The sequence below is a fragment of the Triticum urartu genome, chromosome 6 (genome assembly GCF_003073215.2).
Source record: "Triticum urartu cultivar G1812 chromosome 6, Tu2.1, whole genome shotgun sequence".
Classification (NCBI taxonomy): Eukaryota; Viridiplantae; Streptophyta; class Magnoliopsida; order Poales; family Poaceae; genus Triticum; species Triticum urartu.
This window is the reverse complement of record NC_053027.1, coordinates 550,573,716-550,586,391: the sequence shown is the minus strand read 5'-3', so window position 1 is coordinate 550,586,391 and position 12,676 is coordinate 550,573,716. Positions and strand designations below refer to the sequence as shown.

At 46.7% G+C, this 12,676-nt stretch overlaps 1 protein-coding gene across 1 annotated transcript; it reads right to left on the bottom strand.

The window, feature by feature from the left end:
* Positions 1–255: 255 nt before the first annotated feature.
* On the bottom strand, positions 256–4,522 carry LOC125515222 (heparanase-like protein 3). Its single transcript, XM_048680662.1, has 9 exons — positions 4,068–4,522; positions 2,985–3,021; positions 2,681–2,864; positions 2,408–2,556; positions 1,779–2,006; positions 1,500–1,689; positions 1,287–1,412; positions 934–1,033; positions 256–833 (listed from the first exon to the last, which is right to left on the bottom strand). The coding sequence occupies exons 1-9, from the start codon at positions 4,320–4,322 to the stop codon at positions 474–476; spliced, it is 1,629 nt and encodes a 542-aa protein (XP_048536619.1). The 5' UTR covers positions 4,323–4,522; the 3' UTR covers positions 256–473.
* Positions 4,523–12,676: the final 8,154 nt, after the last annotated feature.

The following is a 12,676-nucleotide window of genomic DNA, read 5'->3' as shown; positions in this document are numbered from 1 at the left end:
AAGTCCTTGTAGAGATTTCATTATAGACTATATACAGAGTAAAATGAGTGAACCTATGTTTAAAAGGCGTCTATATACATCCGAATGTAGTCTGTATAGTGGAATCTCTAAAAGGACGTATATTTAGGAACGGAGGGCGTAGTTTTAAATTTTCCTATCATATACTGAAAGCAGCTTAAATGCTGCATTTGTAACAAAAAGGAGCATGTGTTTGGTGTTCATAATAGTGTCAATAAAAACAGAACAACAGCGGTATGAACAGAATGTCGAAATCATTTTCCCCATTTCATTTCCTTTCATGTGCACGCACAAACTTTCTTGACATTTCGTTTCATGAAAACAATGATGAATCACAAACATTGCAGCCTTACAGCTTACTTCATTTGCAGGTGAGCATGCTTTGCTTCTCACCCACCAGCACTTCCTCTAACCTACGATAACGGAATAATTTCCCACAAAAACCAATCAACAATTTACCTACATGCAGGAGCATAAAAGCCTGGAATATGAGCAAAGACAATGGAGTAAGGGGCCACGGTTATGGGCTCTGTTCCCTCAACCTGCACAGGCTCCAGCTTGGGGATGGCTCCATTGGCACCAGTTGCCAGCACATTGCCATTGAGCAGCATATGTTGGCTCTGCAGGTTCCCATCTTTGGCGGTGAGGTGGTATTCCTGCCTTGTGAGCCCAGCTGTTTCGCCGAGCTTCGGAATGGACCTTCTGTGCTCCTTTGCGCCATGGGGATGCGCGAACTCTTGGGCGCCCTCGCTGTTCACATAGATGTGGTTTGTGTTGTTGCCACTGAGGTTGATCAGGAGTAGGGTGATCCCTTCCTGGAAAATTCAGAGGGAGAAATTTTAGTACAGGTCAGTTGGTTAATGCAGTGGCGGTTGCCGAAATGGAAGGGGGGCGTGGATCGCCCGTGCTCGTTACCGAATCTTTTGAGCAATGTGTATAAGCACGGATCTTGTTTGTGCCGTTGAATGTCGTGGAGAGAACCTTGGTTCCCATGAGGCGATGCCATAGCAGAGCACTGCAGAAGAAGGAAGGAATAAGTTGCATGAAGATGGCAAGTTTGGCATCATGTTTCAGTGCACAGGATGTATGGAACCAATACTTAACTTGGAAACTAAGTATGTGGTGCCACATTCTAATAAGTGGAATGATTTTAGACATGCATCAACTGGTATGTAATCATGATTTATGGTGTTCAAGGCCTTGGAATAAAAACATTATAGTTTTTCCTGTAGCGGAACTTTTCAAGAAATTCAGGCATGGCAGCTTACCTGTAGTAATCAGGATTTGGTTCAAATGTTGTTGTGTTGAGCAGGCCGTAATTCCCTCCAACCAAGGTTTGCCTGCAATAACTCTTTGTGTCGTACTTGGCGGACATCCCGAGTTGATCCAGGTACCTGAAACATCAACATGTCGTGGTTGATAAATACTATACTTCAGAATTCAGATAGTAACTTCAACTGCTGATCATTTTCTTGGCTTACCAGAAACTGAACACAAATGCATCAGTTACAAGGTGGTGGCCACTGTTGTAAGCCCCTCCAGCTTCGCCGACCCACGCGGTGGTGGATGTCCCTGCGGACTTCAGTATCCCCTGAAGGTTACTGAACGTGCTTACCATATTATCAAGGTAAGAGGGGTTGAGAATTTTCTCAACGAGATGCGTGTCGACACCTGATACAGCCAAAAAATTATATCCATTTATGCAGGTTCCATGTTTCCAGTTCAAGTGCCGAATCGACGGTGAGTCATGGCGAGCATACCGGGGCCTAAATTGTAGATATGGTGAGTTATCACATCCATCTGGTTCGGCTTTGTTTTGGCTACCAGCTCGGTGAACCAACCCGCGTCGAAGAAGCCTCCCGGCGCGATCACCAGCGGTTTTGATCCTTGGTATGCTTTGTCAACGACTTGGTTCAGGTTGATCACATCCACGGCATACTGATCTGCACCGACCCGAGTCCCAACTCCACTGCCACTGAGTTCGTTTCCTGCAATGGAAGCACGGTAAGTTCCTAAACACCTGTACAAAAGGTACTGATTTACAATGTTTGTATTTTAAGCAACATTTTGGAAAGACAAGTTCAGGGTATTTCCTAAAAGTGTCCCTTTTTGTACATTGAGTAACGCGTGAAAAAGCAAAGGAGAGCATCATTTAGTGATATTTCCCCTTGTTCTTTACAAGTGATGATAGCTCAGCATCACCTAATCGACGCCGACATACTTGTCTGGGATTTCTTTTGCTCAAACCTATCAGGATCTCTCTTGATCATACTTATCAGGATTTCTTTCGTACCGTAAAGTAACTTGATAATAGTATTATAGCAAAAGAAAAAGAAGCTGTTTTTTGTGACTATATTTGTTTAAAGATCATGTTGATCAGCATACATACCAAGCTCCCAGCCATAGATATCATATCCCTTGCTGACAGTGTAGTGGATGAAAGAGGCAGCATTGGTGTAATCCCATGGCCCTCCCATGGAGCCATCAGGCATTGGGACCCGGCCATTCAGCGCATTCAGCCCAAAGACAATCTGTGCACTGCAATCATCACCAAAAGGAAAACAAGCCAATAAAGTCACATTATCATTATCATTTTTTATTTACTTATAGGTGTTTTTTTACAGCTACAGAGTTGGGGTTACTGATTACTGCGAAAATTTACCCGGATTTCTGGAAGAAGGCGTTGAGCTCATCCCACCGGTGCATGGGCAGGCAGCCCTGCGTGAACCCGAACATGGCCGACGTGTTCTTGGTGAAGGGAGAGCAGGGCGCACCGGTGTCGCCGGTGCCGTAGACCACCAGGTCCTGCAGGGAGCCGCCGAGCCGTAGCCGGAGAGGGGAGAAGGCTGCAAGAAGGAAAAGAATCGCCGGGGTTGGTACCGTGGAGCTCACTCAATGGAGAGATGCCATGATCGGCACCAGCATGGCAGCATTCATGAAAGCGAAAGGTGATGAGCGTGCCTTACCTTTCACGGCGTTCTGCAGGATCTTGCTGGACAGGTCCTGCAAGGAGGGAGACAATCATGGCTTGCGTCAGGAGTTTCAGGATAAATTTGAAGGGAATTTTGCACAAATTAACCCGGGATAAACGGTGGCGCGCGCAAAAATAATGACTGAGTTTAGTTGTTGTTTCTTTTCAAATAAAAATATTAAATTGTGGGTTGTTCTATTGATTGGAATGTAACCAATTTTTTTGTTTGAAGGATGACATCACAGGGTTAGTGGTAGTAGTTTTGGAGTGGCCAGTAGGCACTAGTCTTTTGCATCAGCACATGATTGGAGGGACAAAAACGGAAATGGTCCGAGAGAATTACACTCCATGTAATCTCTTACCCATTCTCTCTCACAAAAGACCCCTACCGTTGCCGACACACGAAAAACAATCAACGAAAATACCTAAAAAAAACACTGCTCGTGCTCTACATAGAGTATCTCACATGTTTTTAACCATACTATTTGGGATGCAGGAATTTCACAAAGACCTCAAGACTTTTTTCTTTTCCATAATACAGAAGGCCTCATTTCCCGCCGAAACAGGAAAAATGGCGACGGCGCCAAAAGTGACCAAATTACTTACCTGAAAATTAATAAATTCCGTTGATACAACTGGTATGAGTTCTGAAATTTTGTCATTCTTATGATTGAAATCCAATCTGTTTGGAGTGCAAGTACTAGTGCTCTTATTAAGAAGGTTGGTGGGCAGTGGGCTTTTGCATCTGCACATGATTGGCAGGGACGGAATTGGAAATGGTCCGACAGAATTGATTATAGGTCCGTGTAATCTCCTCCCTAGGCTGTCAAAATTCCTATCCATTCCAGCACAACGCGCCTCCCAAAAGATCCATGGCGCTGCCGACACCCGAAAAACAACCAAACAGAAACATATATCCTCGGAAACGATGCCCGCGTTCTAAAGAATTCATACTGTACTATGCAGAGCTCAAACAAACAATTTTTTAAATTTTTGCAGAGATTTCAAGCGTCTCAAGAAACAAATTTGAGAGTGAGACAGAGGACAGAAGCAGAGAGGGTGTGCGACGTGGGGTTACCAGGTTGAGGAGGCCGGCGCGGCCCCAGGCGCAGGTGCCGTAGTCGCACTTCTCCGGCGGCCACCAGTCCAATGTCGCGCACACGAACGCCGAGTCCGTCTCCGCCACGGCGGCCCGCGCGTCCACCACCACCGCCTCGCTGACCGCGCTCGTGCCGTTCACGGCGGCCGAGGAGCCGGCGAGCGAGAGGACGGCGACGGCCCAGACGCAGAAGCAGAGCCTGGCCGCCTGCGGCAGCAGCAATCCCGCCGCCATGCCGACCAAGAACTACAGTAGCTGGCCGGAGGAAAGAGCAGCAATGCCGCTCTTGCAGGTGAGGGAAGCTAGCTTCTTCTTGCCGCGGCCTTATGCCATGGAGAGAGGGAGAGGAGGAGGGAGAGCGGCGGGGCGTGGTGGTTTTCCGGTGGGGAGATGGGAAGCCCGGCCGCCTTTAATGGCTTTGTGTGTTTGGTGGGAGAAGCTTGGAATCTTTATATGGGGAAGGAGGGAGGTCAGGGGAGGGAGGGAGGCAGAGCAAGTTGGCAGAAGAGAGAAAGCATACCATGTCATTGGGGATTTAGGGGGGCAACAGTATTGATTATTTTGGCCAATGGAAAATAGATGCCCCTTTGTGCTTTTACATTTGGTTTCTTTGGAAAATGCTCATCTCTCTCTCTCTCTCTCTGAATTTCGCTCAGCTTTATAAATAAAGCAATAACCGAACAAAAGTACACGGCCGACGGATGCAAGGTGATGAGGTAGCTCGCATACAACACCAATCCCGTGATAACCAGAACATGTAGGATGAAACGCCGATCTTTGGAAAATGCTCGTCTCATACGCACACATGGTCCATACAGGATTTAACCCCAAAAACACATTTTTGTAAATTGCAAAGAATGGATATTATGTATTGTACGCGCAAATTTTCTAACCAAAATATGAACATATGTGACCTGTTACAAATGAAAAAGTGTGGTTTAATGTGATTAGTGGAAGATTTATTTTTGTTTGACTTTGGCAACCTGTTGTTGGTGCCTCTGGTGGGTTGCTTATGGGTGAGGAAGGATATTTTTTGAAGCTGACTCCTGCATAGCTAGTAGGTTTATGATAAGAATGGTTCTTATGGACAAAAGGACTGGGTTCAAGTGGAAATGTGGAACCCGTTCAATGTTAATGGGGCTGTTCATTCATTGGATAAGGACGTGTACATGTTGATTTGGTTTAGATGCTAGGTTTTAATAACTTTCCCTGTGCAATTGGCGGTGACCTTAATATTCTTAGAAGAGGTAGAGAGAAAAATAAATGCAAGAAGCTCTCAAAGTGGTCCTTTTTCTTTAGTTCTGTTATTGGACATTGGGGTCTGAAAGAGCTTGAACTCTATGGTAGAAACTTTACATGGTATAGTAATCGAGTTGATCCACTTTTATGTTAAAACATAATAGAATTTTGGTTGCCCTCTTTGGGATCAACATTTTTCATTAGTTACCGTCTAGACACTTGTAAGCGTAGTTTTAAAAATGGGACCAGTGATTGAAACGTTGTGGCTCTTGGTTTAGGTGTTCACCGTTCGGACTATCGGTTCACCGGTTCGATGCCCGGTTTTTAAAGGCATAAAATAATTATAATTAGCGATAAATACACCAATCAATAATTAACAATATGTGCAACATAATGCCAGAGTAATTATTTTTAGCATCTCAATGAATAATATGGCACTGTGGCTTATACAACCACACAGTAATACAAGTATGTAACTGGATACAAGTCCGCAACCAACATGACCACCACAAAAGTAATATTTTGACAACTAATATACCAATCAAATAGCAACTAGCAATCAACACAATGAACAGAAGAACATACACAAAATCTTTAGTTCTCTTCTCTAATCTCTTTTTTGTATAGATACAGACGGTTGTAGGTTTATTAAGTATACCATATATAAGGATGAGTTTCTTATTGGTTTGGTTTAGAGGCTAGGTATTTAATAACTTCCAGTGTGTAATTCGTGGTGACCTTAATATGTTATTAGAAGAAGTAAACAGGGAAACAAATCTAAGAACCTCTCAAGGTGGTCATTTTTCATTAATTCTATTACTGAACATAGGGGTCTAAAAGAGCTTGAACTCTGTGGTAGAATCTTTACATTGTCTAATAATAGACTGATGCACTTTATGTTAAACTAGATAGAATTTTCGACATCCCTTCTTGAGAGCAACAATTTCCATTAGTTATTGTGAGGACACTTTTAAGTTGTATAAGGGCATCTCCAATGTTGATCCTTAAACCGCCCACATCCGTCCCATATCAAGCTATCCGGACGTGTTTTGTCATCCAACGCGGCACCCAATCCGTCCCCGGGCTGTCCGGATGTCCGTTTTCCCACAAACCAGAAGCAAAACGGGGGAGGCTATGCGGGCTTCCGGACCGCACGCGTCCTGCAACCCGGTCCCACCCGGAACCCCCCCGACTTCTAAAACCCTCCTATGCGAAGCGGTTGGCGCGCATTTATGCCGGTTAGCGTCACTTCAGAGGGGACTTGACAAGCCATAATTGATGTTGGTCAAAGCGACGCGACCGGGCGAGCGGACGGTGCCGCTTCATGCAGACGCGACAACCGAGAAACCTACTCCGGTCGTTGCCCCGCATTGAAGTCGGCTTCTAATCTCTTCGCCTGGCCGTCGCGCCTATGCATGTAAGCACACCTCTGGCACCGTCCACACCGCACCACTCTCCAGCCCTCTCCGATCCTCACTACTCTAGCGCCAGTGACAACACCGCCTCCACACCATGCCGATGTCGTAGTTCTCCACGCGCACACAGCGACGGTTCCGGATCTCCCACCGGATCATGGCGCCACCATGGTCGCCGGCTCCTCCGACTAGGAGGAGATTATCAACTCCCGGGAGATGAGAAGGACCATGCACCACCATAGTAGTCGCGCCTCCTCTCAGAGCCCACATCCTCGGACAAGGAGTTGCTCTGGCAGATCGAGCTGCTGATGGAGCAATAGCTCCAGAACATGATCTGGCATCACACGCGCCGCCGTGGGCCATCTGAAGAAGGACCCACACTCCACCGCGCTACCACGTCAAGCAGGAGGCGGCGTCGCCTCTCCGCCGTGCTAAGGTGGAGTCCTCCCCCCCCACACACACACACAACCACGATGTCCAAATCGGGCACGGCGTAAAGGGCGAGTCAACGTCGCCAATGCGTAGCCGCTACGCCCGGATCGACGGGCCTGGGTCACTGTCGCGACGCAACTGGCGCGGCCAGGTCCTCCACTTCATCGATGGCCGTGGTGACGGCGGTTCCTCATCATCGCGGGTCATCATGTCGGTCGAGCATTCGCGCTCGCCAAGTCGGACGAGGCGCCAGCCTGCGTCTGCAATGACCTCTGGCTGACGGCGGCCTGGGTCCTCGACCAGTCCGTCACCACCATGGAGACGGCATCGTGGCACCACCACCGCCTAAACGGGGAGCTCGCCAAGATTGGCAAGGAATGGTTGCTAAGTGACACCTCTACCAATGTCAGCAGGGGCAAGACCCCCGCCAGGCCTCCACGGCCGGGGTCGACAATGGTTGCGGCGGCCCTCCGCATGGTGCAAGAGGAAGCGGAGCAGCTCCTACGCGAGTGCCAGGTGGCTGCCAAACAAGGTTGTCGCGACCCCGCGCCCTTCCGCCGCTGGAAGGACTACCACGACAACGACAACGACACGGACAATGAAGGTGGTGCGGTCGGCCAGGGTGGCTATGCGTACGAGGTCAAAGTCCGCTACAAATTAGCCTCCTAGTTTCTTTTAGCTTTTATTTAAACGGACAAAATATCATACGTTTTATGTCAATTATGTCCAATTATGTATGAACTTTGCTTAATCCGGTCGTGTGTGATGAATTGTTTCCAATTTGTTAAAATTTGCTTTCAAATGTATGCGGACACGGTTGGATGGTCAGCTCCCGCATCATTGTCCGTGGACTGATCCTAACCGGTTTGCTGATGGATACCATGTCCGATTTGGAGGTCGGCGTTGGAGATGCCCAAAGGAGTGTCTCTAATCATGTGGCGTTACTTATGCACACTAGAGTTAAGGAAGTAGTGAGAGAGGACCTCCCCTTCCTTTATACTTTCTAATGTTTGGCACACTATTTTGCGGGGTAAAAATAGCATCGACATGTGGATGCAAAAGAACGGGCTTTGGACCATTAAGGTGTAGTATATGCAACAACTAATAGGCTTTGGTGCTTTCTACCCACAAAAGAGCAAAGTTTTGGTGATTGATCGTACCAGTAGTTAAATGCAAAAACCACAGATAATCAAGGAAGCTTCCTTTTTGGTGTGTACATGCAAGTGGTGTAGTATCTTGGAGGGAGGGAGGGAGCTCTTTTGGTTTGATCGAAGCTGGCTTTGCCGATCGCAGAGCTGGAAAGCTCGTCTCATGGCGGCCGTGAGTATGGACACTGGACAGGACAAAGCTAGCAGGAAAGGTTCCATTGTTTGCTGTACAGCTGGGTGCGTGCATGCATGCATGCATCTGCAACCTCTGCGGCTTAATCGTAATCTATGCCGGGAAAAGACACTGCCATGATCGTCGGCACGCCGTCCAGGAACGAATCGGGTTCCGGTCATGGTCAGCGAGAACAAAAATGCGCCGACTCATCCACCAACCAAAACAGTGAGGCGAGCCGGGCCAGTGTCATTTTCTTCTGTTTCACGGACTGTGTCACATTGGCGCGCATGCCAGCGTCGTTTTCTTCTGTTTCAGAACGTGCGTTACATTGGTCAGTGACCAGGGCCCTGCCTCGCTGCATGCAGCATGAGGCATACATACACATCGGCGTGTTTGGTTGCCAATCAGGTCCGCGCGAAAAAAAAGGCTGTTATCTGTATTCACTGTTTCGCCTGCATTGCGCGATGATTAAAGCATCTTTCAATCAGGCCCGCTAGGAATCATCGAATCGGCAGTTTTTCCACAGCCATCTCTTCACTCTCCAACTCTCACACCGGCGGCGACGATCAACGGACGGAGAGCAGCAAGGCGACCACCAGCCTCCATCACCGGCATCAGCAACATCACCCGCATCACTTCGGCAATGGCGGTAAGCCCTATTTCCACCTCCTCGCTTACTATTTCGTATTCGATCCGCGTTTAGATTCGGTCTGCGTAATCCATCCGCATTCTAGGGGAATGGAGAATCGGGGTAAATAGCCATAGGATTGATCAAAACTTCTTCATGATTACTAACTAGCGATGGATTTTGGGGTTCCGATCAGGATTGAGTATAAGGGAAATGGGGATTCAAGGTTAATCTTACATAGTAGCTTTAAATCCTAGCCGCGGCGACCCTGGAGGCGCTTGGAGCGGTGGGGCCCTTGGCCTTGTTGTTGTCCTCCGGCTGAACCATAGCATGCATCGTCTCGTCATCCTTGTCGTCGTCTAGATCGATTGGCATAGTACGGTGGCCTGGCTCGGCGCCCTGACCACCACCTTCACCGCTTCTTCTTCCTCCCCCGCTTCCAGCACGATGACCTCCGGCGCCACCAACGTCCTAGTCCAGAACGTTGCGGCACGTTGGTCTTGAGGAGCCATGTACTCCCAATAGTTGGCCCATCTCGCCCGATGTCCAGCATCCCCGGCGTCGGCCTGATTCATGACCCAACGTAGGATGTCCACTGACATAGCGCCCTTCATTGGGTCAGGAATTAGCGTCTTCAACTCCTCCGTCGTCGCCTTATTCATCACATTGTTTGCCTCCTTATGCATGTCTTGGATGCTGGTGAAGTTTGAGCACACTTCCATGGTATTCTCGAACTTGGTGCGGTCATCGAGCGAGCACATGAGGAAGAAAGCCCTCCATTCAATGCCCCAAGGGAAGGGGCTGGGGTTGGAGTTCATGGAGACGGAGAGGTGGAAGAGGATTGAAGATAGAAAGGATTAATTGAGTGCGGTGGTGAGTAAGTAGTGAGCGTTTGGGTAGGTAAATATAGGGGCTTTGGACGATAGGATTTAAAGTCGATCAACCTTTTAACTTTGTGTTGTTCATAATGCAAAAGTTTGTCTGTTCATAATTGCTACTTGCGATAGGCATTGGGATTTCCTCGAAGAGGAAGGGTGATGTATTATAGTAGCAGATAGTATTTTCCTCAATTAAGAACCAAGGTTATCGAACCAGTAGGAGACACACACAAACAAATGTAAAGGAGATAGCACCCTCTCTCCTGAGTGATTTGAGTTTAATATCCACCGAGAGAAACCCCAGAGCCGAAAAATTAGATAGTGGTTTAGCATCACTCAAATCTAAGTCCAGTAAGCCCTGCCTATTCCTCTTGAGAGCTGCGAACTCTCTAGACGGTTAGGTGCCACGTTCTTCAGAGACCAAGAGTAATTCTGGTTCTTGAAGAAGAAGTCTGTCACCTCAAGTATCTACCATGACTGATCGACACTGATTGACGAATTAATTGTCGAGGAGAATAGGGCGAAGAGAGTTTATCTTCTGTGCTCAATCACAACCCCTCCAACCAGACGTAGTCCTTTTGCAGAAGGGCGAACTGGTCTACCAAGTCATTTGTCGCCATCGAGCAGCACTGGTTACGTCCCTCCTTATTTACATTAGCCCCGTGATGCATGTTAAGTCTCGACCATGTAATTCCTTTCAATCCATGCTTTAGTTCTCATTCGGTAGTTCTTCTTCGTTCACTATACTCTGTTTTCATTCACTCCGTTGCTGGGCTCCGAGAGATTTGAAGTTTTCGGAAGAAATTTTGAATCTCCCATTCACCCCCCCCCCTCCACGGTAGACATACTTCGTTCCTACAGTTAGGATCACTTGGAATCCTTCCATGCGCGAAGTAGCAAAGAAGTTTGTGAAAGGCCACATGATCATCTACTGATTAATGAAGATCACCCCGTGTGTTTCTTCACAGATTTGGCGTCCAGGCCAATGAGGAATGGAGGGCTCTGTGGGCGAGACCTTGGTAGTCTTAGTACTTTGTGATCGAACCTCATCCAACATGGGTGTATGATAAAGCCAACAATTTGAACCTTGGGATAAATCTTGTGTGTGTGATTCATCTCATTACTCCCTTAATTTCTTGCAAGTTAAATTCCTTATTTTTACTCCATAAACTTGGTTGCTAGGGTGTTTTTGTCAACATAGAATTAGCAATTGCTAAAACTATTCAACTAACATTTGAATCATCTATTTACCCCTCCCCCCACTCTAGATGCTATGTCTTAAACTTAGGCTTTGCTTTGTTACTTCAGTTTAGACTCGTATATTGTGTATTTTGGTTTTTGATTAAAAAGGCATACAACGAATTAGATTTAATTTTCAACTGATGATTTTTTTAGAAGTATAATTGGAGAAAATAATGACGATGGTCGAGTATGCGGATACACATTCCGGATTTATATGTTATCTGTCGTTATGAATTTCAAGTCGCTAATCTCTCAATATTCATATGCTACGAGTTACCTATCAAAATTAAAATCACAACATCAAGCACAACGTGGAATAACACTACTAGCTAGCAGACAGTGGATACAATTTGTTTGTACTTTGTTTCTCAAGAAAAAAGTATGATAACAAAATATATATCTAGAATTTTTTAACTACGCAATTAAGCAAACTGAAGGGGAGCCTTAGCGCAGGGGTGAAGTTGTTGCCTTGTCACAGGTTCGAGTCCTGAAAATAGCCTCTTACAAAAATGTGGGGAAAGTCTGTGTATTATAGACTCAAAGTATTGGACCCTTCCCCGGACCCTGAGCAAGTGAGAGCTACGTGCACCGGGTTGTGCTTTTTAAAATTTAAGCGGACTATAGAACAGACACATGATCGAGACAATCCTGTTGTAAGTCAAATTTCATGCACTGTATTCTATTGTCGAATTTCAAATCAAACACTTGTAACAATATCTAAACATCATATAAAATATATTTGCACGTATCTATTATGAACTTTTTTGCTGCAGAACATAACCGGATTTCCTATCCCTTGAACACACACCAAAATGGCAGTGGAAGCTGAATTTGTTGGGAGCTTTTGTAAAGATTGGTACATTCTTGTGTTTCAAAAAGAAAAAAGGATTGGTACTATATTCTTTCCTGGAGAATGTCAGGTGCCAACCCTGCGTGCAAGCCTCGAATGTGTGTGAGTTGTTAACTTGTTGTGCATATCCACTACCGGCCTTCATAGCCGGGCCACCACGACTCCACTGGACACCTGCTCCGTGCCAACAGACAACGTTGGTGCACCTGCATGGATCGTCCGTCCTCGATTTGCCATAATAAAACTCACAATCTGCGGCGCCGGGTCACCCAAACCGCCCCGGAATAATCTCCAAAATGTAAGACATTTTTTAGGCTTACACTAAGTCTAAAAACGTCTTACATTTTAGGACGAAGGGAGTACTTTATTATTACACGCCCTTGTCAGGCTGTCAATTTCCTCTGCGCTACGAGACCATGACCAAATCTTCTCCATGTCTTGACTCTAGAGTGAGAGAAGAAGTGGATAAACAGAGACGACAGAACGGAGAGACACGTGCAAATCCAGTGGCTCTTTTTACCCCGAAGCTGCCATGTACATCCACAATCTTAATCACCGTGGCGTGCCCGTCGCCGGCCCAC

Excerpts from the sequence above, each read along its gene's own strand:
- LOC125515222 (XM_048680662.1), bottom strand. The coding sequence starts at position 4,322 with ATGGCGGCGGGATTGCTGCTGCCGCAGGCGGCCAGGCTCTGCTTCTGC. Across the intron at positions 2,557-2,680 it reads GCCTTCTTCCAGAAATCCGG|TGCACAGATTGTCTTTGGGC; the intron begins GTAAATTTTCGC and ends TGATGATTGCAG. Across the intron at positions 1,034-1,286 it reads CCAAATCCTGATTACTACAG|TGCTCTGCTATGGCATCGCC; the intron begins GTAAGCTGCCAT and ends CTTCTTCTGCAG.